At 42.6% G+C, this 27,982-nt stretch overlaps 1 protein-coding gene across 2 annotated transcripts; it reads right to left on the bottom strand.

Annotated features, from left to right (window-relative positions):
- Positions 1-70: 70 nt before the first annotated feature.
- On the bottom strand, positions 71-27,210 carry LOC6553140 (homeotic protein Sex combs reduced). Of its 2 annotated transcripts, none has more exons than XM_001979088.3 (3): positions 26,777-27,210; positions 18,271-19,253; positions 71-2,621 (listed from the first exon to the last, which is right to left on the bottom strand). In XM_001979088.3, exons 2-3 carry the CDS (start codon positions 19,217-19,219, stop codon positions 2,314-2,316), a joined length of 1,257 nt encoding a protein of 418 aa, XP_001979124.2. In that variant the 5' UTR covers positions 19,220-19,253; positions 26,777-27,210; the 3' UTR covers positions 71-2,313. The 2 variants fall into 2 exon arrangements, with proteins under 2 accessions (XP_001979124.2, XP_015009438.1); XM_015153952.2 differs by lacking the exon at positions 26,777-27,210 and adding an exon at positions 25,088-25,838.
- Positions 27,211-27,982: the final 772 nt, after the last annotated feature.

Raw genomic sequence — 27,982 nt, 5'->3', positions numbered from 1 at the left:
AAAATCCTTACTAATAAGATTGCATTATCGATCCAAGATCGTCACGTAAAGAACACAAATGTTTGCACTTTAAAATAGTTTTTATTTTTTTATGCCATATTCATACATGTTTACATACTTTTTTTATTTTTTTATATCTGTATGGTTTTGTGGTTTCATACTTGAAGTTTTATCTGTTTTCATTTTCGATTCCTTTTTTGTTTAATAATTGCCTTTGCAATCGAACCCAGATTAAGGTATACATACATGCGAATTTCATTAAAAATTAGTAGCGTAATTTTATTTTACATGGAATGCAGTTAAACATTTTGTGCCCACTTTGTCCTGGCGGACTGTAAGTGCCCCTTAACCCAAAACTTCAAATGGTTTTCTATTTCAATTGATTGCGAAAATCAGTATGGTTCCGACCAATTGCATTGAACACACAATCAAAAATGTACAAACTAAGATCGAACAAATGTACAAAATGTGGAAACAAAAAACGATTAATTAATTTGTGCTAGGTATACTTTTTTTGATTCTCTCATTTTCCATAGTTTTGTTCGTTTTGCTTTGCCTTGCTCAATCTGATTTGTTTTCTCTAAAATTTGTCTTGCTAATTCGATATACATAATTTAGGCTTACGAGCTAGGTTGACATATACTACCGATAGTTCTAGAATGCACTAACCTTAGCTTAGCGAATGGTACAGCATAAATAATTACTTTACATTACGGTTATCGGTTTCCTTTAGCTTTAGGAATTAACAATTCACGCTTTAATCAAATTTCGTTGGCTTACTGTATCGATTAACTACCGAATTAAATTTACAGACATTGTTGAGAGGCCTTTGAATAAATAAAGTGCAAGGATCGGCTGCTGTTCTAAAGAAAAGTCAGATTAACTATAGCAATTTCTATGCTAATTTTGAAATAGTTTACTTCCTGTTTATCTTCCGAATTTGTTCTTCAGTGGCAATTAAAAACGATTAATTTTTGATAAAATTAGTAAAGCATTTTCCAAGCTGCTAGAGCAATTTCAACAACACAAACGCAAACACTCAAAATAAATTGAATTAAACAGTTGCAGATACTTTCAAATTTTCTCTTCAAGACGAAACACAAACATAAAAAGGCGATCCCCGATCTGGGGCGCTCTGCTATATACAAACTAAACAAAGCCTTATGTGGGTAACTAGAGTTACGTTCTCTACTAGCTAGGAATTAAGTACACTCTTTAGGACTCCCTGGAGGGTGCTGGGTGGGGGTTTGGTTGGGATCAAGGTTGGGGCCGATACAAACGAAGACCTAATGTTAATTAGAAATCACTTTGAAATTATTGCAGATATTAGATTTGTTTAACTCGACAGCTGTGTATGCTCGTCGTGCAGCTTACGTGCTAAAATTATGCTAGGCTTACACACTAACGGCTTTTCGAATACTGCTTAGAGAAAGAGATTCATCATACTGGAAGGACCCCGAAGCACTCGCGTACAAAAAGGTGTAGAAAGTGAGTTAGGGGCAACACCTGTCTTCGACATATACAAGTAATATCAATCATATGCTTATGGTTCAACAGCAAACTAGCATCACAATTAATGTTATTGATTCAAATCGACGTGAATAATATGATCTTAGATAGACTCAGCGTATCACAAATACTAGTTAAAAATTGATAATGTATTTTTTAAAGAGTAATGGCGTTTGTCCGGGGTTCCTCCTCCAGTATCATAAACCCAAACGAACCATGCGGATGTGGCTCGTTTCTTAGCTTAACACGAATCAGTTGCAAACAAGAAACATCACTGGATGTTGGTTGATCGACGGGCGGCGACAGGCGGTAGGCGGTAGGTGGCAGACACGAGGCAGCAGGGGCGTGACAGGCGGAAGGAGCTCAGCAGCAGAACAAGTTGCATTCGACAATGTCCGCCTTGAACTCCAGCTGCAGCTCTGGATCGGGCTCACAGTCCGACCCCAACAGCTGCTTGAGGTCCCGCTCCTGATTCCGATCAATGGAGCTATCCTGCTGCTGCTGCTGCTGCTGCCTGATGATAACCTGAGATCAGAACTCCTGCGGATACTTGATACAGTCGGGAGCCTGGGAGCTGGAGGCGGCGGAGGCGAAGAGTGAGTTCGGACCGCTGCCATTGCTGCCACCGTTGGTCAGCGAGCCAGGTCCTCCCGCACCACCACCCACTCCCACCGAGCCACCACCCACTGCGCCACCGTCCTGCGACTGATAACCACTGGCCGCCGAGGCCGCCGCCGCCGTCTGATATGGTTCCTGATACAACTGATTGAGTCTCTAACCAGTACCCGAAAAGTGCCACGCGTCCTATGCGCTCAGGTGCGCGAACTGCGACGGATGGATATCGAACTGGTGGTACGGGTGGCCATATGGACCCATGTGGTAGGGCACAATGTTCATCGAGGCCATCTTGTGCTCCTTCTTCCACTTCATGCGCCGGTTCTGGAACCAGATCTTGATCTGCCGCTCCGTGAGACACAGGGCGTGTGCGATCTCGATCCTGCGGCGGCGGGTCAGGTAGCGATTGAAGTGGAACTCCTTCTCCAGCTCCAGCGTCTGGTAGCGGGTGTATGAGGTCCGTTGTCGTTTCGTCTCGCCATTGGCATTCACAGTACCTGGGGGAAAAACGGAATAGTTTTGTTAGTAGAGTTGCAGGCAGGAAAAGAGTTGCTTATTTTGAAGCAAAGCAATCGATATAAACAAAAAGGAACAATTAGTAAAGCAGTTTCTGAATATGTTAGTACATAAGGTGCTTCTATCAAATATTTGGCACTCTAGGGGAGAGTCTACTATACCACCGAGATTCTCTTTTTGAAAAACAGAAAGCTAGAACATGTAGATATGTAAACCGAAATCACTTAAATGTAAAGCCTATTGTTATTTACAATCATTTCATACTATTCTACCTGTGAATACCCGAATTTCATTTGTTTCTGCAGTAAACTATTTTAAGTCGTTTCCAGGCAATCGTCAAACGTTCAAGTGGACACTACCACCATGTTCCCAATCCCCGTAGCTTTCTCGTCGCTTTCTCGCCGAGGCAGTTAATTTTCTCATTTATATTGTGATTTTCTGCAACGTTGCGCATTTCATTTTCATAAATATGACGTGCCAAACTGCCATTTGGTGGCACCCGAAAAAGTTCATGCCTGGAATTGTGCTTGTCCCAAAGAGTTCAGCGAAGGTATCTCACCCCGGCTGATGAAAACTTGTATCCTTGTATCTGCAATCGCCGAAAGATAATGACAATTTCCCGTTCTTTGCAAGTCGCCCCCGAAAACTATTCTGTCATCTGTACGGGTTTCCTCTTTTATTCTTTTATTCGAGGCGAACCGCACGAGGGCGTTCGAAGCGCGTCGTTCGTAATGAGGGGGCGTGCTTTGGCAAAGTAGACTTTTAAAAGCCATTTACCGTGGCGTGTTATTACGGCCAACTCAATTGGCCCGCCCGCTTTGTTTTGGATTTCCAAAACAGAGTTGGGTTGAGACGGAGGCAGTTCTGCCATAGACACTGTATCTGTATCTCTAGTATTTATATCTGCAGAATGTGTGGCAGTCAGTCAATGTGATAGACGGCAACCGCTGACTTGCTAGTGCGTCCCTCTTTGATTTTGGGAAATTGTTGTCTCGCTTGATTCATAGTATAAACTATTATATACCCATATAAATGGGTCGCGGCATATTTGCTAAACGGCAGGCAGTTTGATTTACTACCTAGGTCAGGTTGTTCTGTTCTTAGTCAGAGTTCAAGTCGATGGTGGCTTCCCTTGGCTTGGCGAAGAAACAGGTTTCAATTTACTTAATTAATACTATAATTTCATATGTACGTTTCGCCTATAAAAAGCTTTAAAAGTAACTGCTATCCAAAAGACCTCAGCCTGCAATTCGCTATGTCTGCAATGTTGCTATGTTATGTTGCCTACTTAAAGACACACAATGAAACTGATGCCGCTTTAACAAAAAAAAAAACATAAAAAAGAAAACCGCCCACACACTTCCAAAAGTTTTCCCTCGTTTTTGCCGCTGTCACAGTTTAGTGGTCTTCGATGTGACGTTGGCGGAAGATGTCGGGTCACATCAATCAGCGGCAAAATCTAAATGGAATTTCTGATTAAAGTTGAAATTAATTACCGCTCATTTAATTAAAGCGAGTTTGAGTGTGGCGAGCGTGGCCAAAGCGCAGGATAGCGCCGACATCAAAGCTCCTGCACTTCCCCAGCTGGCTGCCATCCTGAACGGGCTTAAACTAATGACCAAGTAAACAGCGAGCAGACAGTAACCAGACAACCGGCATCGGCTCCATCAGTCATCCGGATCAGCCGGCAATAGAGTGGGACTCCTTCAAGTGGCCAACTGCTGGCCGTGGCCAGAAATTGAATTGCACTAGTCTTGACCCATTTCGATATGCTGCAACTGTCAGTCAGGCCATCAAAATTGATACCGCAAGTAATATTTCTAGTTTACCATTAGAGGACTTTGTCTTTTATGTTTTTGGTGTAAACTTTTCCCAAAACTTGGCAGACTTCCGACTGATGCATGATGTGCAGACGTTTTTGAGTGCCCTTTACTATTTGATAAGGAGGAATACTGACCTTGCCCACGCGTCATGCCAAATCAATATATCCTGTGGCCATAGCTCTCCCCAAGGGTCGCAGACATCCTTTTTGTTATTATTTACTATAGTCCGCTGGCAGGGAGACAACAAAAGACAAGCTGAACACTTGCACTGCCGCCAACCATTTACAATTGTCAAATGCTGCTGTCATATGTAGCAATTTGTTTACACCACTCAAGGGCTGAATGGAGGGAAAAGTATCAGCTTGGCGAAATGTATCTTTCGGATGCGTCTATCTGCGAGAGCTTTGAGCACCTAAAGTCTTAAGAATATACCTCGGAAATTGGCTCACTTACTTTTATTATCCTAGCTTTAAAGATATTAAATAAAAACTTTAATTCAAAGCGAATATATAGGAACATTTTAGTCTTCAGCAGAAAGATTTTCCAAGAAGACCGAAAACATTTCTTAAGCAAATTTGCATCTCTGCTCATTGTGTCTGAATTAGCCTCACTATTCCAAATCATCCTCCCTCCACAAGAGATCACCATCTCAGGCATCATCAGCCACTAATTCCCACTCAGATTTTGTTGATTTCCGACTAAAGATCAACACACATCCGCAACCCGTTGAGACCCAGCCGAATGTCAACACTGCGATCTCTGTTGGCCCTTCTCTCGTGGTCTTCCGACTATGTATCTGTATGTTTTTCTTTTTTTTTGGTTAACTACATGCGAGTAAGTAGCGCATCACTGTCGTCATGGCCAGGCGCAATATCTAAGGCGAGAGCCCCCAACGAGTTGACAGGCCAGAGCATCATCGAAAAGCAGCCCCATCGCATCGGATCCAACGGCACCTGGCATGTCATATCACTGGTGCTTATATCACTTGCAAGGGGGAGCATCTAAGGGGGCCGGAGCTCTTGACAGCGCCAATGAGCGAACATTCGAAGCGTTTTACAAGTTTGTTCCCATTTCCCTGCCACCTCAATGGGATGGGAGGGTATGGATTCGGATCGGGATGCCAGCGCTTCAGACTCGCGCTGTATCTTTGTCTGTGTCTGTGGCTGGGCGTTTGTGAAATACTATATAGACATATTGGATTTTGCATGTACAAACATATATGTGCACATATATCCGAAACAGAACGCCCCAAGAATGAAGAATCGGCCTGTGTGTGAATTTGTAGCGCTGCCTTTGTACTAATACCCTATTTTTGGGTAGTGACCTTACATGTTAGGTTGAATGAAGCTGAACCTTAAATTAAAATTATGAAATCTTTTCTTATTTTATAAACGAAAGCTCTGAAATAATATTTGCAAATACATTTTACTCAGGAGCACATAGTTTCATATTTCTACACTTTGCCTAAGAGAGCATTAGCACGTCGTTTCGACTGGAAGATTCGTTGTTGGTCACTTCATTTGCATTTCGCGTAAGATGACGTCAAGTGTACTTGGCTAAAAGAGTTTCGGCTGACAGCTGCTTAACATATCAGTTGGAAATTTGAAATTTTTGGTGCATCCCATTTCGGCCTGCATGCAAAATCTGTTTCAGAATTTATTAAGTGACGATAGGGCTCGGAGCTCCGTCGAGCGCAGTGTCATCGGAATCGGTTCTGCAATTCAAATTGCCATTGTCTGGCCGGGATGTTCATGTTCCCTTCGATGTTTCGCCAGTGTATCTTTGCATACTCCCCGATGGTCCCGTGATTGACACGGGATTAGCATACAGCTCGATCTGTGGCAGGTTTGAGATAAGCCGAAAACCTTTGGCGTAGGTCAGACACCAGGCCTTTCGAGCCGAAGTTTAATTGTTTTCTGCTTGCCGTGGCGCAAATAGAAATGAAAAAATACGACAAAAACATACTTGCGGCTTGTCACAAACACTTGTACTGGTCATTTGTCAACGCTCCGGCGTCTGGTCAGGCGAAAAAAAACACTTCGCTTCAACATCGTCATCGTAGTCAGCACCGTGTGCGGCACTCCAAGATCCCAGCACCTGAGATCCGATGGAATGGTGGTATTTGGTGGCGAGGAGAGCGTGATCATCAGGCGGCATTCGATCTTATCATGCAACAACAACTTTGAACTTGTTGTACTTAATACGGCGAATTGTAAACTTAAAACATGGCAATATTACGACTATCTCGAGTCCCCCTATTTATGAATTGACTAGCAGTATGAATTTCTTGATAAGACACATACTCGTATACCTAAAATACTAACAAACACCGAGTTCGCCATGCAGATCTCTTGAGTCATGTTGGTGTCCAAATGGAAGGTTCATAAATCAACGCACTTCCGATCGCCGTTGGCTACTCAGGAACCCCTGGCTAATGAGTCGTTTAACCGAAAGCCATTATCAATGTCACATTTCCAGCAGCGGATCATTACTCATAAGAGACGAGCCAGTCAGGGAAGAATTCTGTCACAAATTGAACTAATTAAAGACAACAAGTGATCGCGGCCAAGATCGCTTGAATTGACACGGAATTCCGAGCTATTTTGCGGCTCTCTGAAAGTTGAAATTCCCTCAAAAATATGCTTCGAACTCGAGCAGTTCCAGAAATAAATCAGACACAGAGCCAGAGGTGACACGCTTGAGGTCTGCTGGAAGAGATAAATCTTGGACCCTGGGACCGAGCCGATCGGCGGGATATAGAAGGCAGATGGAGCAGTCAAAGGGGCCGCCGCGGGGTCGCGAAGGGACATGTGCAGCGCTGGGGTTAATTTCTTTCGGAAAAAGAAAATTAATCAAGTATGCGGTCGCCGGGCTATCTGAGAATGTATCTGGCCCTCTATTCGGCAGGCTGTATCTTGCGCTGCGCGTTGCATTCCTTAGGTGATAAATGATGCTGGCCGGAGGTTTGAGTCATTTTGTGTGTGTTATTTTTGGGGGCAGGCGACAAATGATGTGACATTTGTGATAATGAAAGTGTTACCCCCTCTGTCTCTAACTCCCCCCACTTTGTGGCATTCAGCACGTGCTGGACAACAGGTGTTTCGGGGTCCATCGATGTCCACAGACCATTAAAGCACTATTAAATCGTAGTTACAACTCCTGTCTGCCTCTGTCTGGATATATTTGTCACACCCAGGCTGGGTTGAGGGATGGACAGTGTGGGAATTCCTAAGCAAAAAAGGAGCAGAAACGGCAGAACGGCAGCCCAGCTTGATCATTAATCACAATTCAAATAAAGGAAGCGCTGCAGTCGCAGGATGGCGGTCAGAAAAATGGCAAGAATATTAAAAACACTCCAGGAAATGGGATGCAGCCAATTTCGGATGACCCTGGGGGGAAACTTTTTGTATTGTTTTTTGTTTCTTGTTTTGTGGTGCGAATTGTGCGTGGCCTTGCCCAGCGCCCACCCACTTGCCACCCACCCGCCCCCATTCTTTTGGGCATTCGCGTGGCTGCTTTTGGCTTGGTTTCGTGAAAAATGGAAATTATGTCAAGAAGTAAATTGATTATTTCGCTTTAAAGCATTTTTCAATTTATATTCCGTGTTTGTTGTCAACACGAACACATTCAGTTTCGTCAGCCCGACAGCCGCCACAATGCCCAGCATTTCATTTCCAGCTCTTTTTCGCCGTTTTCTTCACTTACTCAAAGCCATTCAACTGAAATGACATCATGTGCCACAAGCTCTAGTTCTCGACTTTTTGGCCAACAGCTGATGCGGTTCGTTGGCAACTTGAGCGGCCTGAACCTTGAAGGTAACCAGGGGAATGGGGAGAACTTTGTCCAAATAGTGAAGCATATGGTATCCGGTGGCAAAGACTTCTCCGACCTTTCTTAGCAAAAATTACAAAATTACAATTTAATTTTTACTGAGCAAGACTTAATTTAATTTAGTGTAATCTCCTGTTATCAATAATGCCAAATAAAAAGAAAATAATAAAAAATGTAATTGGCTTTTATACCAAGCGCCGATTTGGTTCGTAAATTGAAAGGATGTTAGCATTTCACGTCCAGTTTGTATTGAAATATTCCCGTAATTAGTTGACTTTCAAGTTACTTGATGTGAAATGTTCAATATTTCTTAAATATTTTAAAATTGTTGATTTTTATTCATATTAAAGACATTTTGGTGCTCAGCGTAACTATCTCGAATGAATCCCTGTCTGTCTTGCACTCTAAGCTCCTTCCTCCAGCGAATCAAAAGCCAATTAAGCTTACCATCGAAATCAACCTGTTGATTGGACACTCAGGACTTAAGTGCTTTTCGGGGATTAAGCCAAGCAAACGCCCCCGGGAGACACGTGACGCCCCCAACAAACCCCCTTCACGTGTCCCCGCCCCTTGAGCAGTTATATCCCCGGCAATAGACAATCAACCCTTGGAGAACTTTCCATAATTGTTTTCAATTCGAGACAGTTGCCAGCCCCGAACACCACTCCTCAATCCTGTGCTGGCATAATGAGCTGGGTAACAAATTATGCCGCTTGTAGCTTGTATTGTGTTGAAAATATAATAAATGAATTATCTGCATAATTAATGAGCTTTTAATTTTTAATGGCGCGGCGCAGGCTCCCAGGGTCCCAGGGTCCCATGGTCCGAGCAGGCAAATGGACCGAGAGCCACATAAAACTTATCGAGGAACCAGCCGCGTGGTTATCAGGCCTGGCGTATCTTTTAGATACAATTTTAATGTGACTTCTTGCAAATTATTTATGCGCGCATTTTCGCTCAGATAATTATCGTTTATCTCTGATTTAAAGAGTTCTCTCCCGCCAGAAGGAGATGCTGACCATGTGTACGCCATACACATCCGAGATGGGGAGTGTGTTCGTGTTCGAATCCAAAATGACTACCTCAGTTAATTATTGGGCTCCCGAGCAGGGAGCGAACGTCGCGCATGCGCACATAAATTAGCCGAGCTGCGCGGAAAACCTGTTCTGTGTGCTCTCCCCCCGTGAAAAGACCGCGTAAACCGAGATACCCCTTTGGATCGAGATACCCTGCGCTCGGTAGCGGTGCACCCATTTTTAATGAGTGTCCTGTCGTCTGCAGTTGAATGAACGCGCTACAAAATGCGGCATTGTCGTCGTCTGGCTTCTGGAGTTCTCGCTCATTTTCATTTTCCCGCAGCCCCATGATTAACTGCTCGGGGTCTTTGACTGGCGCTGATGACCACAGGTCCTGGTCTTAGGCTGGTTTTGGTTCTGGTTCTGGTTCTGGTGCTGATTCTCGACCAGGTCCGGGCCCCCAGACATCCGACCGCAGCTCTGTAATCAATCACGGGCACGTTGAAGAATTTTTTGCTCCGCGATTTTGATTTACTCGCGTCGCACTCATTGACTTTCCATTAATAATTTCCTTTGTAAATTGCATCCTGTGGCAATTGTTGTAATTGTGATGAATTCTTTATTAATGCAAAGTGCGGCGGGAGCGGGCTAAAAGCTACTGTCAATGGCGTTAGGTTCAATTATCTTCCATATTTCTTGTGCCCGAGAGGCAAGGCAATTCATTTGCGATTCGTCAGACGGATGGCAAACAATTTGCATTTGAGGTGTAGCCCCCGGATTCTCTACTACTTAATTCGCTAGTTAATGCGATTTTTATGAAGCATTTAGATCCAGTTATCTGATTGGCTCTGGGTTGCATAACAGCAAAACTATGCAAACAGATTTCAAATTGAGGCATTAAAGGTGGCCCAGGTCAATGGGCTGAAATTAAGTATTCTACACAAGTCATTAAACGATCTACTTACATCCATTAATCAAACGGAAAGTTATATTCGAATTTCCGCTAATAGAGCTGTAGAATGTGTGTTGTTTTTTTGTAAAAAATACTTGATTTGTGGCATTTATAAATTTATATATTTATATGTTGACTCTTTATATCGGTTATGTTTAAATAAGTTCTCAACCTGGTTCTTGTCTAAAGAAGTTCTCAACCCACGTCCCAATATCGCCGCATAGTTAATCAAATGGGAATACAAGATACACAGCAAGCGCTGCCAAATTATCTTGAAGCCAAACCTGACGAAAAAAGGTGATGTATTTGCAAGCTTGGTTTTTAGAAAACAAAAGTATTCAACATGGCTGCCCAGCAAACATGTCAGAGACGATGTGAACACGAAAAAAGCATACAAAAGTGAAAAAGAAACGAAATTAAAACCCGAGGAAACGAGTCAGCGACGGAGGCTGAAACCGAGGCTGCGATGATGAAGATGAAGATGGTGAAGTCTGGGCGCGGAACAAGTTTTCAAAACTTGCTACAAAGGTGTCTTTAAAAATCTTTTAATTTCGAATCTTTCCCCCGACGGCTCACTCTACCCTTCTTTTTTGCCGGTTCGAGCAAAGTGCAAATTTGCTGTCGTCAGTGGGGAACAGAAAATGGAGCTGGAGAAGCAGCCCCAAAGGGCCAGGGAGCTGGGAGTCGCCGCCCGCCTTTTAATGAAGCGCGAAGTGCAGCAAATGTATCTGTAAATGTTACTACACAAGGAGAAATATCTCACGATTTGGTTCATATGTTCAGAATGTATCACAACACCTTACATAGTTGTTTCATGTGTTAAGCAATATATTGAAAGAGAATATATTTTTAACGATTACCGTTTTTATATAATCAATAATGTATTTCATTTAGAGTAATTATATTCGTAGGTCTTCGAAGGGTCTTCACAATCGCAAAGCAAATGCATGAATTTAAACGAAATAATTAGATTATTATATTTCAAACTTTCAGTCAAACAAAAAATAAATATTTATTTACAATAAGCTTCGTATCCAAAGACAGGTGCTTGTGACATGTTTTTTTTAAATTTTTTTTGTATCTCAATAAATTTTTATTTGTTTATATAAACATACGTATAGACTTTTTTCGGTGCAACCTTGAGCGCATTGAAAGTAAAGCCAGCCCAAGCTAAAGTGGTCCTGGGCCTTAGGGCAGAACGTTGCTAACAAATTGCAATTGTTGCCATTGCATTCGAGCTGTCACTGCAAAAGGGAGACAACACACACACACACACACACAGAGAGAGAGACGCGGTAAAGAAGTGGAGCTGACCCTTGAACCCGGCGATTTTAGTATGCCAGGCACAGGAAGAAAGCCCCAATTCAATGCTGGTACGAAATATGGCCAGGAAAAGCCAAGTGGAAGTGCCAGACATTTAAATCGAATTGGCTTCAGGTGGCACACAACGGGCAGCCCGGTTTTAATCTGCGAAATGTAAGCCAGTTCGTGGGGCACGTAGCCGTAGACAGCAGATACATATGTATCTGCCAGATACATTCGCACACACCCATACCACGCGTGTAACTCAATTTTCAATGGAGGAGGTGGCAGCACACGCTCCTCAGCCCGCAGTCAACTAAACCCAGAGGGGGGATCCAAAACCCGGCTCACTTGTGGGTTTGTCTACTCAGCCAAATAGTTTTGCCGCCTGCATTAATAATTCACAATTTCATCTCGGATTGTATGCGATTTGCGATGGTTTTCGTTTAACTTTGGTTTTGTTTGCTACCCAGCAAAGGTCTGCGGTCGAGACCAGGTCCCACTGTACTATGTCCGCAGCCAGTTACTGGTTAAGCTTTAGGACAGTGGGCAGCTGAGTTGAGATGTGGATAACTAAAAGCGTTTAAAGAAGTACGTTGAAGTGCGTAGAACGTTATGAAAAGTATTATTAAATATAAACTCTGGAAATGGCAGATCTTTATAATAGTTTATTCCAGCACCAAGATACATTACGTTGTTTATCTTTTAGTTGTTCTGCACAACTCGCGGAATTGAACAAATTGAAATTGATAAGTATTATAATGTTATAATGTAATTAACAGGTTTGAAAAATTATTGAAAATTGAAATTTCGTGAGGGCGTCTGCAAATTAACACACAAATAAAAATGCCTAATTTCGGAAATCTCAGAAAAAGTGGGATTGAAAATGAACTTTCCAGCTGTTTTCCTGGGATTTCCCAAATTTAATCACTGAATATCCCCTGCGGCCCACTGTGTCCTGTTCGCTTATCGCCATTGCGTCATTTTATTTAAGTTAATGCGCAAAGAGATTAATATTCTATGCGTATCTCGGCGAAGAAGGCCAATGGAAAAGGGGAAAACGGTAACTGGGTGAGAAGTGGATACTGGAGAGATGGGGATCCAGCAATCCATGGCCATCTGCAGATGTGCGCCAATTTGCGACTGAATTTGATAAATTCGCATTGCAGCGCTGCCGTGACACTACGTTGAATTTATGGCTCGCACTTTTTCACCATTCAAATCGCAATTACTTTGCTTGATTCGCAATTTAATTTTCCCCCTCCCCAACCGGCAATCGAGTATCTGGCATATATGGAGGATATATGCACTGACCAATCCAGTGGTTTTCTAAACAATGGAGTAAGAGTAAACAGTTTTCAGATGCTGTGCAAGTCCATTAGAATGTCTTATCAAAGTGAAATGGTTCTGTAAAAAGCGTATCTGTATCTACATACTCGTATGTACGTTCCTGAGCTGCATCCACAGATGTATCTGTATCTATCAGCGCTGGCACATCATCAGTCATTAGTGGCGCCATTGTTGGCTCTTTAAATATTGCCGTCTTTGTTGCGGCGAGTGGCCCCCATTGTTACTGTCTCCCTCGAAGTCTACACCCCCTTCTCTCTCATTTTTATGCGCTTTTATTAACTTTGGCCAAAATGTGGCCGACTGCCACTTGAAGGCATCAATGGACAACTAAGTTTCATAAACAACAAGCTCTTCGGGCCATCATTCATCTTTTCTTGTGTGTGAGTTGAAGACGCTTTAAAAGCGTTTTCTTCACAGACTGATTTGAGCCACCCGATGAGTGATATTTTTAAGGCAGACAATGCCTTCGGGTACGAACTAGGTATGTATATATAGAACTGCACTAGAGTTGACCTACAAACAAATTAAATGATGGGGGGATATCTGGCTGAATCTAGTCGCTAATGAGCAGCTAATTTCGCTCACACTGTACTACATAGCAATGAATAATATATTTGACACCCTCTTGAATAACAAAGATATAGAATATATAACAAAATGTAGAATTTTAATTTACAGAACATTAGTATCTTAATAAATGTTCTTACGTTTTTTATGTAGCTCTGTATCGTGGGTCTTTTGCTTCTCTTTCAGCGCCCCTAATTGACCAACTTGAAGCCGAATGAATTTCAATTCAAGCAGAGTGATGAGTTCGCTAAGCAGCATCCCTCGAAAACTGAATGGGGCACCGGATTCATTAAGAACAATCGCCATCAAAATACACTCTGTGTTTCGTGTGCCAAAAAGTGACGCTTGGTGCGAACCAATCCGACTGGCACTTCTGTTTTCAGGCTCGTAATAGCGGACCAGAATACCGCAGAGTTGGCTAATAATGGGCCTCGGCTTGGCCAAGAGCCATCATCGTCATCTGAGAGCCGGAGGAGCGGCGAAATAAATTTTTGTTCTACTGCACTTTCAGCACCTTGCGCCGATGTCTGGCATTTTGCATTCACCTCGCGCGGTGGGCATTATAAAAATCATTTTCATTTTCTTGGACCTTAGAACGCGAAGAGCACCGAAATAAAAGTAATAACAATCATTATGATTAAACGTAGCTATTTGAAAAGTCGTGTCCCAAGTTAATGAAAACGTAATTGAGCAGCGAGTGCCGGGCGCGTTTCGTTCCTGGCTCTGGATCCCCAGCCTCTCCATCTCCGGATTCTGACTGGCAGGCGCAAAGGCAGCATGGCGGCAGGAGCTGGATCTGCAGGTCCGCCAGGAGGTCCACCAGCAGACAGCGACACCCCAGACCAAAGCCCGAACCATTTCCAAATTCGGGAACTAAACCCCAGTTCCCATACAGAGAAAAATATAGTTCCCATGCAAGAACTTTTTGAAAGCAATCAATTTATGTTTAGATACACACATATATGAAGCAGATATATATTTAATTATAATTCAATTGCTTTAACTTAATTTCTAACAAGTTATTTGGGTTGCTCTGTTATAAGATGTAACAATCGTGTTGATTAAAACAAAAAAACTTGAGTCGGATCAACCCTTCTGAAATTAGTAAGTTTGCAGGCATTGAAAAATGTACCATACAAGACTTTCAATTCTCCTAATATGGATTTTAATTTGGAGCCACACTGTGCAATCTAAAATGAGATTAGAAAGCAGGATATTCCAAATGTCGCTACTTAATAAGCGAAGCTTAGAGTTTAACATCTCTTAGGATGTCTTGAATCCGGATTACGCTTCAATTTATTTTTTTGGATCAGTGTATTTCCAGAGGCTGATGCATCTTGCTGCCTTGCAGAGACCGTCGTGTATCTTGTATCTTGCATTCAACTCGTTTACAAACTATTAATTTTGTGTAGCATCCTGGCATCTGCCGCATCGAGTGGCCAAAGCCTTCGGGTTAAACGGCACGATCGGCAAGGGAAATATAACTGCAGATATTTACAATTTAGATTTAGAGAATAGACTTTTAGCTGGTTGCATTGGACTTATTTTTCTGGAGTCTCCATTTTTTGTACAGCTTCTGTTTCATTCTACTGGTTAGTTACCATTATTGACACGATATTCGGTAATTACACGAATTGTGTGCAATTTATGGAAATTTTTAAGGCAAAAGTTGCATGCAAGCCTGAATATATTTTTATGTGCAATTAGCCGCTAACTTAAAACTCTGCTGGGGCGACTATAGGGAACCATTTTAAATGTATAGCCTAGCAGATTGTTTAAATAAAAGCAGCCAACTAATTGGGAAGCAGCCTGCTTGAAAAAAAAAGCGCAGATAGAAATGTCAACAAATTGTCAATATGCATATGGAAAAGGGAGCGGCGTCTAAAAGGCTTTTGACATTTCGGCAGGCAGGCATGAGTATCTTTGAATCTGTATCTGAATCTGAATGCTTTGCAGGTATCCGCTGGCTGACATCTTTTGATGATCTGCTTGGAGGTCTGCCAGCTTTGGTCTTGTCAATTAGGGAACGAATTTCCCAAATGAATGCCAAACGACTTCACAAGGCTGCATGCGATATTAACCAAACATGCAGTTTCATGTGCTTATTGGCAGATACTTGATGCCAGGAGCTCTTAAGAAGTATAGTTGCGAAAAGTGTTTCGCAGAATTCAGACAGCCTCGCCTCGATCTCCTCGCTCTGAAGATGGCGTCTGAGCTGGCGTTTTTTCTTTGCACTATAAAATGGTTGCCACAGTAACAACTTGACGTGATTATATGCAATCAGCCGGGCTCTGCCTCTTCCCCTGGCCTTCGCCCCTGCTCCCCTGCTCCCCTCTCCTCACGAGCAACATGCACTCGAAATTTGCATAATTGTTAACATGATGTTGGTTGTTGCTTTTGCTGCTGCTGCTGCTGCTGCTGCTGTTGCTGCTGTTATATTTACTGGACTTTAATCAGCGCCTGTTTTTTAGATGCTACCCTCAAGATTGCCCTTTATTATTGGCATTTGCGCTGCTTGGCACCTGCAACAACGTTTTTTAATAGTGATTTTTAGTTCGGCTGCAATTATAGAACATCCTGCACATGCCAACACACCCTGCAATAAATTCTAATAAAGACATTTGATGTCGAAAATTAAGTTGTGTTCTGAAACGATAAAAGTGGCTAGCCTAATTGTCCACCAGGCTGTTGACTTTTGTGTTCGTAAAAAAAGAGGTCAATTAAGTGCAGCGTTACCAAAGGTATAGCTGCACATAGTTCTTTACTCCATAAAGATACCCCTGGCCATTAAATTAAGACCGACTATATATTTACACATTACTGCACGGCTTCATTGTACCTTTTACATAATAGACTCCAATATCAACTACAGTTGTTCTTTTAATTATATATTAAAAGATATAGCAGCACATAGTTGTATAGATGGCTGCCTTTCACATTGCCCTCAACCGAATATGATTAAGAAAGTAATTAAATCTCGGCGATGCATGAAAACTCAAGGAAAATGGCAGAGCCAGACGGAGATGCCCAGATACGCGAGCTCTCCCCCGGCAGAAGTACACGATTTCCTGCGTTCAGGTCTTTGAGTGCGTCTTTCTTACATATGAGCTGCAAATGTATCTGCATCTGAGCGTACTTCATTCATGTCTCTCGAAGTTCATGCTCTTCATTGCTGCACCCCGCTGCAATCAATTCCTTCTGCACTTCCACTTGCTGCAATTTGCATAACAAATGCGCGCCGTTCTTGTTGTTATTGCCCGGCTGCCATGAGTAACAGATACATAAATAATAACAATGTGCCCCATTGATTGGAGCCGAATGGAGAACGAGTTTTCCCGCGAATCGGAATGGAAAATCAGCCAAGTTGTTAGTCAATATGAATCTGTATCTGCTGACTTGTTGGCGTTGCGACTATCTATAAATATGCAGTACATGCGGCAGCACTTCAGCGTCGCCTTAATTGACTGACATGTTGTGATTTCGGGTTGTCAAGTGAAGTGCTGGTTGAATAAGCAAATATGGAAATGGAAACTACTGGCCAGCAATTAACCCTTTCATCGGGAGCAAACCCCTATATTTAATTCTTTTATTGAATAATTTCAAGTGTCATTCGTTATACTTCGAAGAGCTAATGAGTGCGCTATTTGATTTATGGGACACCCGCCGAGATTCGCCAAAAAATTTCCCGGAACCTCAATGCAATGATTTATACCTGAACAGAAATATTTAATTATTTTTAAACAAAAATAATAAACGAGCTGCAGGTTAGTTTGCAGCCAGGCAGATCCATGCAAATGTCAAACTATTTGCAACCCAATTAATCTCCCCCAACCACCGGCGAGTATGAAGAATCTTCTCAATAATTTGATTACACTTTGGATCCCCAAAACGACTTCGTGAGTTGCCCTGTCGATGGGTCAGAAAAGGTGGAAATGTGGGGAATCCGACGGAGGCAGGGGTGGCAGAAAGAAAAATCTGTGTGCGCGCCAGAGACATGATGAAAAATCGCCGAACAATTTTTCGTTCACAATTTTCCAGCCCAACAAGTTTCGGGTGGAAATTTGTTCTGTTAAATTTAAATATAAACCGAGCGAGGTGCTGAGATTTATATCAAGCCGCAGTATCTGTCTGCCCATACACCTAGTATATACATATATATCCGTATCTGTATCGGTATCGGCATTTGTATCTGCGGCGGTATTATGAGTTATTGTGGGAGTCGACCGGCCTTAGCTGCGGGATCGGATCGCTTCACGTTTGTTTACAATTTTCTCGAGCTACTATTTTCGCGGTCGAGTTTTTCACGCAGTGTTTTTTCTTCTCCCCGTTCCCCGGTCTACAGAAAATCCGGAGAGCGTAAGTGCGAGGGAAATGTTGTTATTGTTTATGTATTTTGACAAGATTCACCGCGGGCACAGTTTGCCAGACAATTTGGTGCTAGGCACTAGGCAAGATTTGCTGCCCAATGAAGATTGCTGGTTGGCAGTTGCAACACCCATTGCCAGTGAGTGAGGCAAGTGTCTCGAAGAAGTGGTAATGAGCACTGAATGACGCACCGATTGAGGTGAGTTATCGGTGGATGGATGTTGATTTATGGAGCTCATTTCTAGCTAATTCGATCTTAAGTCGCCGTGAATTAGTATAGATATTCAGTACATTAAAAAACACGTGGAATAGCTCCATTTACCTAAAGATATCGGTTCTCATCTAATAACGTATTCTGAGATTTTCGGATAGGAAATTGCTTTGCTTTTTATAATCGTAATTCAATATCACAATTAGTACTCACTCGTCCCGAGATGCACTCGCTTCATCCACGGATATATCTGCGGCGGGTTCTTCTTTCCGTTGCCGCTGTTCTGGCTACTGCCAGCCTCATTGCCGCTGTCGCTCTCGGAGTCCGAGTCCCCGCCCCCAGGACTGTGCATCGGAACATTGACGTTCCCAGGACCACCGGACACTCCCGATCCGCTGTGGTTGTTGTTCAAACCGGCGGCGGCAGCGGCGGCCGCCAAGCTTCCGCCCAGGACGCCCTTATTCAGCGATCGGGCCACACTCTCCACCACTGAGCTGGGCGATAGTTTCGGCGAAATGTCCCTGGTGGAAAGGTCCTGGGGACTGGCTAGCGACTGGCTGTTGTTGTTGTTGCTGTTGGCGCTGTTGTTGTTGTTGTTGCTGCCGGGAACACCCCCGCCCCCGCTTCCGCCCGGCGTCACAGGATCATTGGCGTACTTGCAACTGATGTTCGCCTGCTGCTGCTGTTGCTGCTGTTGCGGGTGTTGCTGCTGGGCGAGTTGCTGCTGCTGCTGGGCAGCGACTGCTGCCGCTGCATGGGCATGTTGCTGCTGCTGTTGCTGTTGCTGCTGCTGCTGCAGAAGCAGTCGCTGCGGCTGCAGCTGCGTGTAGTCCACCATATCCGGGTTTCCCTGTCCGCCGTAGGCCGCCTGATTGGCGTAGTGGGCCTGCGGTGTGTTTGGGTACAGGTTGGGCGTATAGGCCGCCGCAGCTGGGAAGTAATCGTTCGCCCCCGGAGTGCCAGCCCCCGCACTGCCCTGACCCCCATTTGCCCCGCCACTGGGCACTACGGCCCCGCTAACGCCCGCCCCACCTCCGCTCCCGCCGGCACTCGAATTGCCCGCCCCAGGGTGATTCTGCTGCGGATTCATCTGCTGCGGATAACAGGAGGCCAGCGAGTTGACGAACTGGTACGAGGACATCGCAAAGCAGTCGGGATCCATTTTGAAGCCAGGGGTCGAAGTGGTGGATTGGAGTCTGGAAATAAGAGGATGGGGATTAGACGGGCACTGCATTTTGAAATTATTAAAACAAAATAGAATGCTTATGTACACTTGTTGATGGCTACTATACCTATGCCATCATTTTTAGAGCACATTAAATTGAAAAAATAATCAGAAATTGATAAAAAGACACAGGACATACAAATACATTTTTCTTGTTGCTCGCTAACTTTTTGCGTTGAGATCTCATTTTGCGATTGGCAACATTGTATTGCAAAAGCTGCAGGGGATTAAGTATTTCCATTTAAGTAAAGATAACTCGACTGGAAGCCAGTTCTGGGCTCCAACTTATTTCAAAGGGATCGCTTTACAAGCCCCGCGGTTATAAATTCTCGTGAATATTTTCGTATTATCCAGTTTTATCCCTAACGTTTTTTTAAGTATATAATTTAAGAATAATATTTTTTAAGAATAGAAAATACCTGTTGAACAGGCGAGCTAAGCAAGCTGGATAGAGGATAAAAACCCAAAAGTCTCCTTCCCACTTACTCCACTTGATTGGTTACTCCCTCGAAGTGTTTCCTTAACCGCTGATAATTTCACTTGCCTTTTACTTGTTTATTATTATTATTTCTTTGAGAACGGTAAAAGTTGGTTTTTTCTTATTTTCCGCTGATGGAGAGAGCTGGGCCTGCCTAAGCATGCAACTTTGGCCGCCGAAGTGGATACTATAGATATATATATACGTACTGGAGCTGCTGGCCGAGGAATGCCGAGGGACCGCCCACTCTTCTGGACACACTTGGCGGAAACTTCTTGCGGCTGCACTTGCTGGCCAGACCCACTCCTCTCGGTGCAACCATCGCAGATATTGCAGTCTTGGTTTGGTCTTGGGCATGTTTGTTCAATGGCGGAAAACTCGTATTCTCCGCTGCAGATAGCAAACAAAAGCATTGACCCTCCGCTGCCAAAGGAGCTGGAGGAAAGGAGCTCTCGAATCGCCCCAGAGCCGAAAAAGTGCAAAAAGGCAATAAGGCAAAAGAGGCCAAGCGAGGCCGCTGCACATGAACATGACCAAAACTAAAAACGAAGATGGCAAAATTGCTTGTAAGTGTCGAATTTAAAATACGCTTCAATCTATTGAGTAATATTTTTACAAAGATCGAAATGCATATCCAACCGATCCAAATAAAATATTTACCCAATATCTAGATCCTTAGAAGAACTTTGATGGGGATGTGAGAAAATTGTCTGACAATTCTTGTAATTATCTGTACATGTACTATACCACCTTAAAGGGTATCGAAATAAGCAACAACAGCAGAGAACGAAGAACATTGGCCAAAAACAATGCACCAAATGCAAGCCCCGCACCTCCCTGCCCTTTTTTGAGGCTTGAAACCAATAATTTTGATTCAGTGGGCAATTTAACCCTTTAGCATGTTGGCCAAATGAAAGGAGCTCTCAACTTGGGCTTAAATTAAAACGCCGTACGCCATTCGGGACTGGCCAAGAACCCAAGCAGCGAGTGCTCAACTTTGGACAGAGATTTATTTGATGAGCAGGGTTCTCGAGGAAAACACAACAAAAATAAAAATTAAGGAAATGTTGTAAACTTGCCCTCAGGTCTCTGCCCCCCGCCTCACGGCTCCTCTCGATCTCCAGCGATTATAGGCTTTAAGACCCCGGTAACGGTGCTTTGGAGAAAACCATTTCGACCTGGCAATATGAGAATTATAGTTGTAGACAAGCGCCCGTGTTTAAGCCGAACAAGGCCGAAATCAGCGAAATTATAGGATCAGCGTCTTGGTTGACTTTGAACCTTGACTGGCAGATATTTGAACAACCTAGGGTCGAATCGATTTGGTGGCAATTCGAATAAAAGCGGTGAAAATCGATTGGGTGAAAACCCACAGCTCTTAGGCAACCAAAAGTAGCGGACGAAGCCAAACTTTTCTATCGTATACAATAACTTTTATATTTTATGAATTTTATAATTCATTTTATTTTGCTGAAGTTTAATAACAGTTTAATAACAATTAGGGACATATATGTAGACAAATTTACTTGGGAACTTGCTGGGGAATTCCCTATTCATTTTTTCCGCTTCATAAGTAAATAATCATAAGTAAATGTAATAACGCTTTTACAGAAAAGTGATATATTGAAATATTGCTATTATACTCCAGATGCATTTTGGAAAATCAAACTAGAGCCGTCCTTCGATTTAATGTTCACTTTTGAGCAAATTCAAAATTCCAAAAACTGTGAGAGCAGGAGACAAACAGAAGCTATAAATTAAACGAAATCGAAAATTGTTTTCCAAATAGTTTAAGACGGTGCTGAGGCGACAAGCGGTTCAATTGGTGTTAATTAAATCCATGAATAATAAAAAACGCAGACGAATTTTGCGGGCACCGAAAGAGACAGGGAACTGGAGAAGAGAAAGAGAAAGAGAGGGATTGGACAGGGAGAGGGAGGGACAGACATTGTCTTAGATTGGCGATCGTCGGTCGAGCTCATAAGAAACCCATACATTATAGCAATTCTTTCGGGATCGAACTCAGCAACATCTTGGACTCGGGCCACAGAGTTTTCTTTTGTTCCTCCCTTGTTATATAAACACTTTTAAAATGCCAAATGGGAGTGAAACTTCCCTTTGCCCCGATACTTAAACCGCAGAACGAATTTCCTTTTCCCATCCCCAGCGTTTCCATTTCACATTGCCACAGGTAGGATCAGACCCTATCTAAGCCCCAGAGGAGGGTAGGAGTCAGCCAGAGTGAGAGTAAATAAACAGCAATTGAGTTGCACATGCGTCTGCCGGTGCCATAAATCAATTGGGAAATTATTTCAGGGCGACAGCTGAAAAGGGTTTTCTTTCCCGGACCTCATTCAAGATATTGACGTTATGTGACTCTTCTATTCGAACTTCTTGTGAGCAAGCCGCTGAGCATCTGCCCAATTAAGATGATTAACTTTTGCATAATCAATAGATGGCGTAAAAAAGTCTGCCTTATATTGACTCTTTTCTGTAACGAAAGAAAGCCATTGTTTACTAAAACAAATTTGTTGATTCTAGCGTAGATCTTCTTTTACACTGCATTTTCCATTCCTCATAAACTTTTCTATTGTATTGGACATTGCTTTCCATGTATATTTGACTGAACAATCGGTTGATAAAAAGCCCTTTTACTTTTAGCCACGTACTTAATCCAAAAGCTTTGCCACTCTTACTACTTCTACTCGCAGCCCAACTAGTTTCAAGCATATCCCAATCCTAAAGACTCTCCGTAGAAACCATCTAGGAACTCTGAGCACTCCATCATCGCCATCATCTCATCATCTACGTCACCGGCCCTGAGGCCACCATCTTAATTATGGGCGAACAAAGCACCCAAAGCAGTTATGTCTCCTACGAATGTCACCGAGCTGTTTGTCGTCACCATTACGGATTTTGTACCCAAACGAGACCTGGCCATAAATCATAATTTTTAGCGTTTGTTGTCAACAGGGGCGTAGCTTGTGTGCATGTAAACACGCCGCTCTAGAACCTCAATCTGCGGTACGCACGAGTTCAACTCTCTCTCTCAAAAAAAAAAAAAAAGAACAGAACAAAAAAGATAAATAAAGGTATTTGCGCACGCGCAGTCACACTCATTGGCAACACTTGTTGTCCCTCTCACGCTACCCATATGGTGGCTCAGGAGGAAGCGAGAGGGCAAGCCACTGTGTGCGGACCCATTAAAAAGTCATAAAAATTTGTAAGCACCTCATAAAAATAGTCATAAATATTATTCCTCTTCATCTTTTTGAGTCTTTTTCTCACTCCCGAAACATGCATCTCCTTCTGCCGTGGCAACCCTCGTCACAGTTGCTGTTTGTGGTTTGTTTGTTTGTTTGTCATGGCTCTCATAATTTTTATGAGTTCTCCAATTGTTTTCCCAACTGAAAACCAATCATCGATTCCGATCCTCGCTGCGAGCGGCCATTTGTGGTTCAGCTTGTCATCTCATCTTGACTGCGATAATTTATGATCTCTTGCGCAATGTTTGAGTCGGAATTATCCTTACAGTAGTCCTGTTTCTGGTGAAGGACATCTTAGTTGTGTAATGTTCATGGTTTGGCCACTGTTTATGGGCAATCCTCGATTGGCAGTCGTGTTTTTGGAGAGGAATTTAATCGGACATCTATTAGGATAGATTGGGGTAGAAAACCGATTGACCTTTTTGAGACCATTTTTTGATTTTGCCTCAGATATTTAGTATTAGCTGTATTTGCTCACAGCATTCACAAAGAGTAAGTATGGTTCGAAAAATTTGTTTTAAGTCTAAAGCAATTTCTTTAAATATTAAAATGCTGTTTCAACCTCTTTTGTATTCATCATTTATCTTGGGGTGTATCTTCATTTCGTTACTCTAGCATTTATTCTTGATATTCTTTTCTATTCCTGACAGAAATGCCTGCCATTTTTGCGGCCAATAGATGAACGACTCAAGCACAAATTTTCAGCTTGCGTGCTTGCGATTTTGATTTATAAATATGAACGAGTATAGTTGAAATATTTGAGGGGGGCGTCAGGAAGAGCCCGGGTTAGGCCATGATGAATGTCTCCGCAAGGCGCAGGCCAAATAAATTACAGCGCTGCAGAAGACACTTAAAGAACTTTGGACTGGCCCATTCCCTCCAATTAGCCGACTGCAATAGACTGCAATTCGGAGCGGGATTGTTACTGTCTCAGTGTTGTGCCCACATTATGCAATCGAGCAGCCAGCTCTCCAGCTCTTTGATCTTGGCCCACCCTCGGCGAGATGGGCGAATGAAAGTGACCTACATCAAGTGGAATTTCATCCACTTACTACTAGAGCACATGTGGGTTGCCATCCCGGGATGTAGAATACTGCCCAGGAGCATCGTCTTCACTCGGTCATTGGCAAAGTCCCATGAAGTTCCAGCCCAGTGCGTCTTTTCTAATTTTACATAATTTCAGGTTCGCCCCATGGCGTCTTAGCCAGCATGAGTTCGAGTTCCCCGGATAGTGGCCAAGCCTACATATATCGTGGGTATTTCTTCATCCCTATCCCTACTTGGGCTCGGTATATAACGCTATGTGTCTGGATTAACCTTCTATATGCGGCGCTTGTTAGGCATTTTTCATTCGCTGTGACATTTCGCCTTTGTGCCTCTTAATTATTTCAAAAGCGGCTGCATTTCGCTTTAATGAAGTGAAAATTCCTTGCGTTGATACCGCACACGCAACCTTATGAAAAATTGCTAAAACACAGAATACAGAAACAAAACCCAAATATAGGGAAATACGAGTATATAAAATGTAGTTTCGCGGTTGGGTCACTGGCGATAAAAATATATTTTATTTATTTATTTAAATAAAATTATTTGTTATGGAATGTCTTAACAGCCAAACAGCCCAAATAATTAATTATTAAAACGAGCTATTAGAGCAATTATCATTTTAAAAATATTTTTTTTTGAAAATTGTACTTTTGTTGTGATGCTACTTTAAACTTCAAATATTCAAATTGTAACCTTCACCAATTTAAAAATAAAGTCGAAGCGGGTAATAATATATTTACTTGAAAAAATACGTACAAAACATAAGTTTGTAGTACAACATTTAATGATTCATGTGTTAAATTACTTTCTATCAAAATATTATTAACGCTAATATATTCTAAAAAAAATAAGATGTTTTCAACTCGTTTTAGATCAAATATGGCTATATAAGTTTTGGGCACTTAAAAAAAAAAACACCAAAAATACAAAACAAAAACTGAAAGCGTATAAATATCCTTTAGACTTTCAATGACTGTTTTAACCTGTTCCAAAGCGCAAAACTCGTTTACTCACAATTTCAGTTAGCCGACGGCGTTCACCCCCGTTGAAGTGAGTTTGTTTTCTGATTTTCACTGCACTGATCCACGAATTTCACTTGTGCTGAGTGCGGAAATCGCTGTGGGCGAAAGGTAGATATTCTACAAAGGTAGAATTGTCACAGCCAGTCGGATATCTGGGAAATTAAACCGATGGCATCCTGAGGGCAAGCTGGCTACACTACTGCGTTCTACCTGGAGGCGAATGTTTTTGATGATTCTAATGGGTAACTGGCCACAAAGGGCTAAGTGACGGATTTGGACGGCTTTTGGTATCACAAGCACACACGCACACGAGCAATTTGTCACAAATCTCGATAAGTATCTAAGAATCTGCGCGAATTTCACGCCGAATTTATGACTGTCCATCAGCGCCAGCATCGATGCAAACACATTTCAGTCCATCCATCTTTCGTTAAAATCGAAAAGTATTTGAGGGTCTTTATACGCGGCACAGCTGAGTGTTGGATTGTTTAAGCTGCTTGAGCTATTTTTTATTTGTGTTTTTTGTTATTCCGGTGTATCCGCGGATACGTGCTCGAAGCGCCAATGTCTCACTTTGACTGCTCGGGCATAATTCAAATTTCTGAGCATCAATAAAAAACACAGATACGCCAGCGCTCTGGCTCACTCACACTGCTCCATTTCCCCCGTCCAATTGTATCTGCGAGTACGAGCAAGTAGAGCTGTACGGCTATACAGCTACAAATCGTCGTCCAAGTGCAGCGTTCATTATTCGAAAAGTGTGCGAGAGAGATAACGGCCATTGCGCCGCTCTGCCATCTCGTTCACTCTTAGGCAAGTGCTGAAACTACCTTTGCGGGCGCGAAGAACGTTTCGAATCAACCGCCAAACCAGAAATTCGTTGCCACAAAGTGTATCTCACGGATACGTATCCGAGACATCGGTGTGTGCGTGTGAGTTCGAAAGAGCGGTTGTTCGAAAAGCACCGCTCTCCGCTTTTCGAACAAGTTCTTATTGAGAGAGATCGTTACTCACTCGGGAGTTCGAAAAGCGAATATATTCCTATTGTTCTCACCGACACTGTCCGTGTGAGATCGTTTTCGGGGTACGAATTATAAACATTCGAACTCCGTACTTTTGGCCAGGACGGGCAAGTTGGGATAAATCAAGAGTTTGGGACTCATTTGGGGCTTTCGGAGAAGTAAAAGCAGTCTACAATCTACCTTTATTTTGGATTTTTTACAATTATTTTAGTTAAATGTGCAGTTGGTGAATATATGATTTTGAGGTATTGGAACGAAGTAAAGTGAATAGAGATCTTTCTGCAATTGCTAAAATATATATATGTATTTATGTATATATATTGACTTTTTTACAATAAACCACTAATTTATGTCTTCTTGTTATAGAAAAATCCTTTATATTGATATGTATTTTAGAATTTGTAAATTATGAAGACAACTGAAACGCATGTTTATGTGACTGTAAAAACACTCTTAACATTTTTTTACTTCAGAAGGATTTGAGTTACACAAACTAAAATTTTCATTTAAAAAAAAGGTAATATAGATAAAAAGGTACAAGTTGCAGTTCGATTTAAAGTTTTACCGATGGTGTCATTTAAACATTTTAAATGAAGTGCAACACTTTTTAATTCTCTTACATTCAGAATTTAGTATTTTTATGTTTGTTATTTTCTTACCTTTAAGTGGACGATTTGGGGAAATCCAATAAGTGGCTACGAGCAAGCCGTTGTAATTTAAGAAGTTTTCAGCACTTCACTGTATATTTTTATTTTCGGATTAATTGTATTTGCTTTTAGCACTGCACTTTAATATCTTAGTTATTAGCGAAGGTAAGCACTTTGAGAAATTATTTCTGGTGGGTAGGTAATTCCGCTCCTATGTAAAGGAGTTAGTCGGTAGAGTATCCGCTATGGGGAGACCATGGCACCTTGCCGTCGCCAAAGAGCTTTCCATGGAATCGCAAGACTGGCTTTCAAGCGAAAACTTCGCGGATTGCAAACGCGTACGAATACGAGTACGTATATCTGAGTATTTTTATATTTGCAGAAGACCGAGCGCGCTGCTTGGCGACTGAAGTGCGCCACGTTCGATTCACGTTTGAGCCATAAAAACCGACAAAACGACCCTCTACTTCGGTGCCTTTGTGTGCGTTTCGAACACTGTAAATCATTTGAGGACCCAGCCAACGAGTGCGAACGAGAGGACGGACAGTGCGCATTTTCGAAAACCGTGCTGTCCCACTTGCACCCACGGCAGACTCCGCCCCCAGCCTTGATTTATGCGACGAGGGTGCCACGGCAACCGGCCTATGGCGCTCCAGCTTTTCCCTCGGTTTGGGGAAAATGCGCTCCCGGGAAAAGTGAGAAATTCGAGAAAAGCGAGAAAAAACAGGTAGTTGGCAGCCACTCCAGGACACATCTGCCCCTGGTTCACGCTCCAGATTAGGCCGAAATCATCCTAGATTAGGCGTCTCCCCCACTTTATTTGTATTCAATCGTGGCACTGTTCCGCTAAATCACCGCCACATTATTATTTCGCATTATTATTTTATAAACGTTCCGCACCGCTCCGCGTTCATTTCCATTTTTATTGGCCTGGCAAAATGCAAAGTCTCCTCCTGAAGCTTAAGTTATGCCTCCTTTAAAACGAGCTCGTTGGCAGTTGTCTCTGAATTTAAATTTATTGGTCTGTTTCGGGTCTGCGGATCGGGTTGTTTTTGGACCGTAGTCAAGTTTAAGTTCTCATGATTCATTCGGTATCGGGGCTTAACGATTTTGATTTGTTTGGCTAAATGCCTTAATTAAAAGTCGATTTCATATTTGCTACCAACATTCCAGATTCGGATTCAGAGCTGAACAAATGTTGTTTGATTTCGGCGCCAT

The sequence above is a fragment of the Drosophila erecta genome, unplaced genomic scaffold (genome assembly GCF_003286155.1).
Source record: "Drosophila erecta strain 14021-0224.00,06,07 unplaced genomic scaffold, DereRS2 tig00000000-arrow-pilon, whole genome shotgun sequence".
NCBI classification, from domain to species: Eukaryota; Metazoa; Arthropoda; class Insecta; order Diptera; family Drosophilidae; genus Drosophila; species Drosophila erecta.
The sequence above is the reverse complement of the archived record's forward strand: the minus strand, read 5'-3'. Positions and strand labels throughout refer to the sequence as shown.

Bases quoted from the DNA above. Each gene is read 5' to 3' on its own strand.
- LOC6553140 (XM_001979088.3), bottom strand. From the start codon at position 19,219: ATGGATCCCGACTGCTTTGCGATGTCCTCGTACCAGTTCGTCAACTCG. The intron at 2,622-18,270 runs GTGAGTACTAAT...TTTTTCCCCCAG, and splicing joins GCGAGTGCATCTCGGGACGA to GTACTGTGAATGCCAATGGC.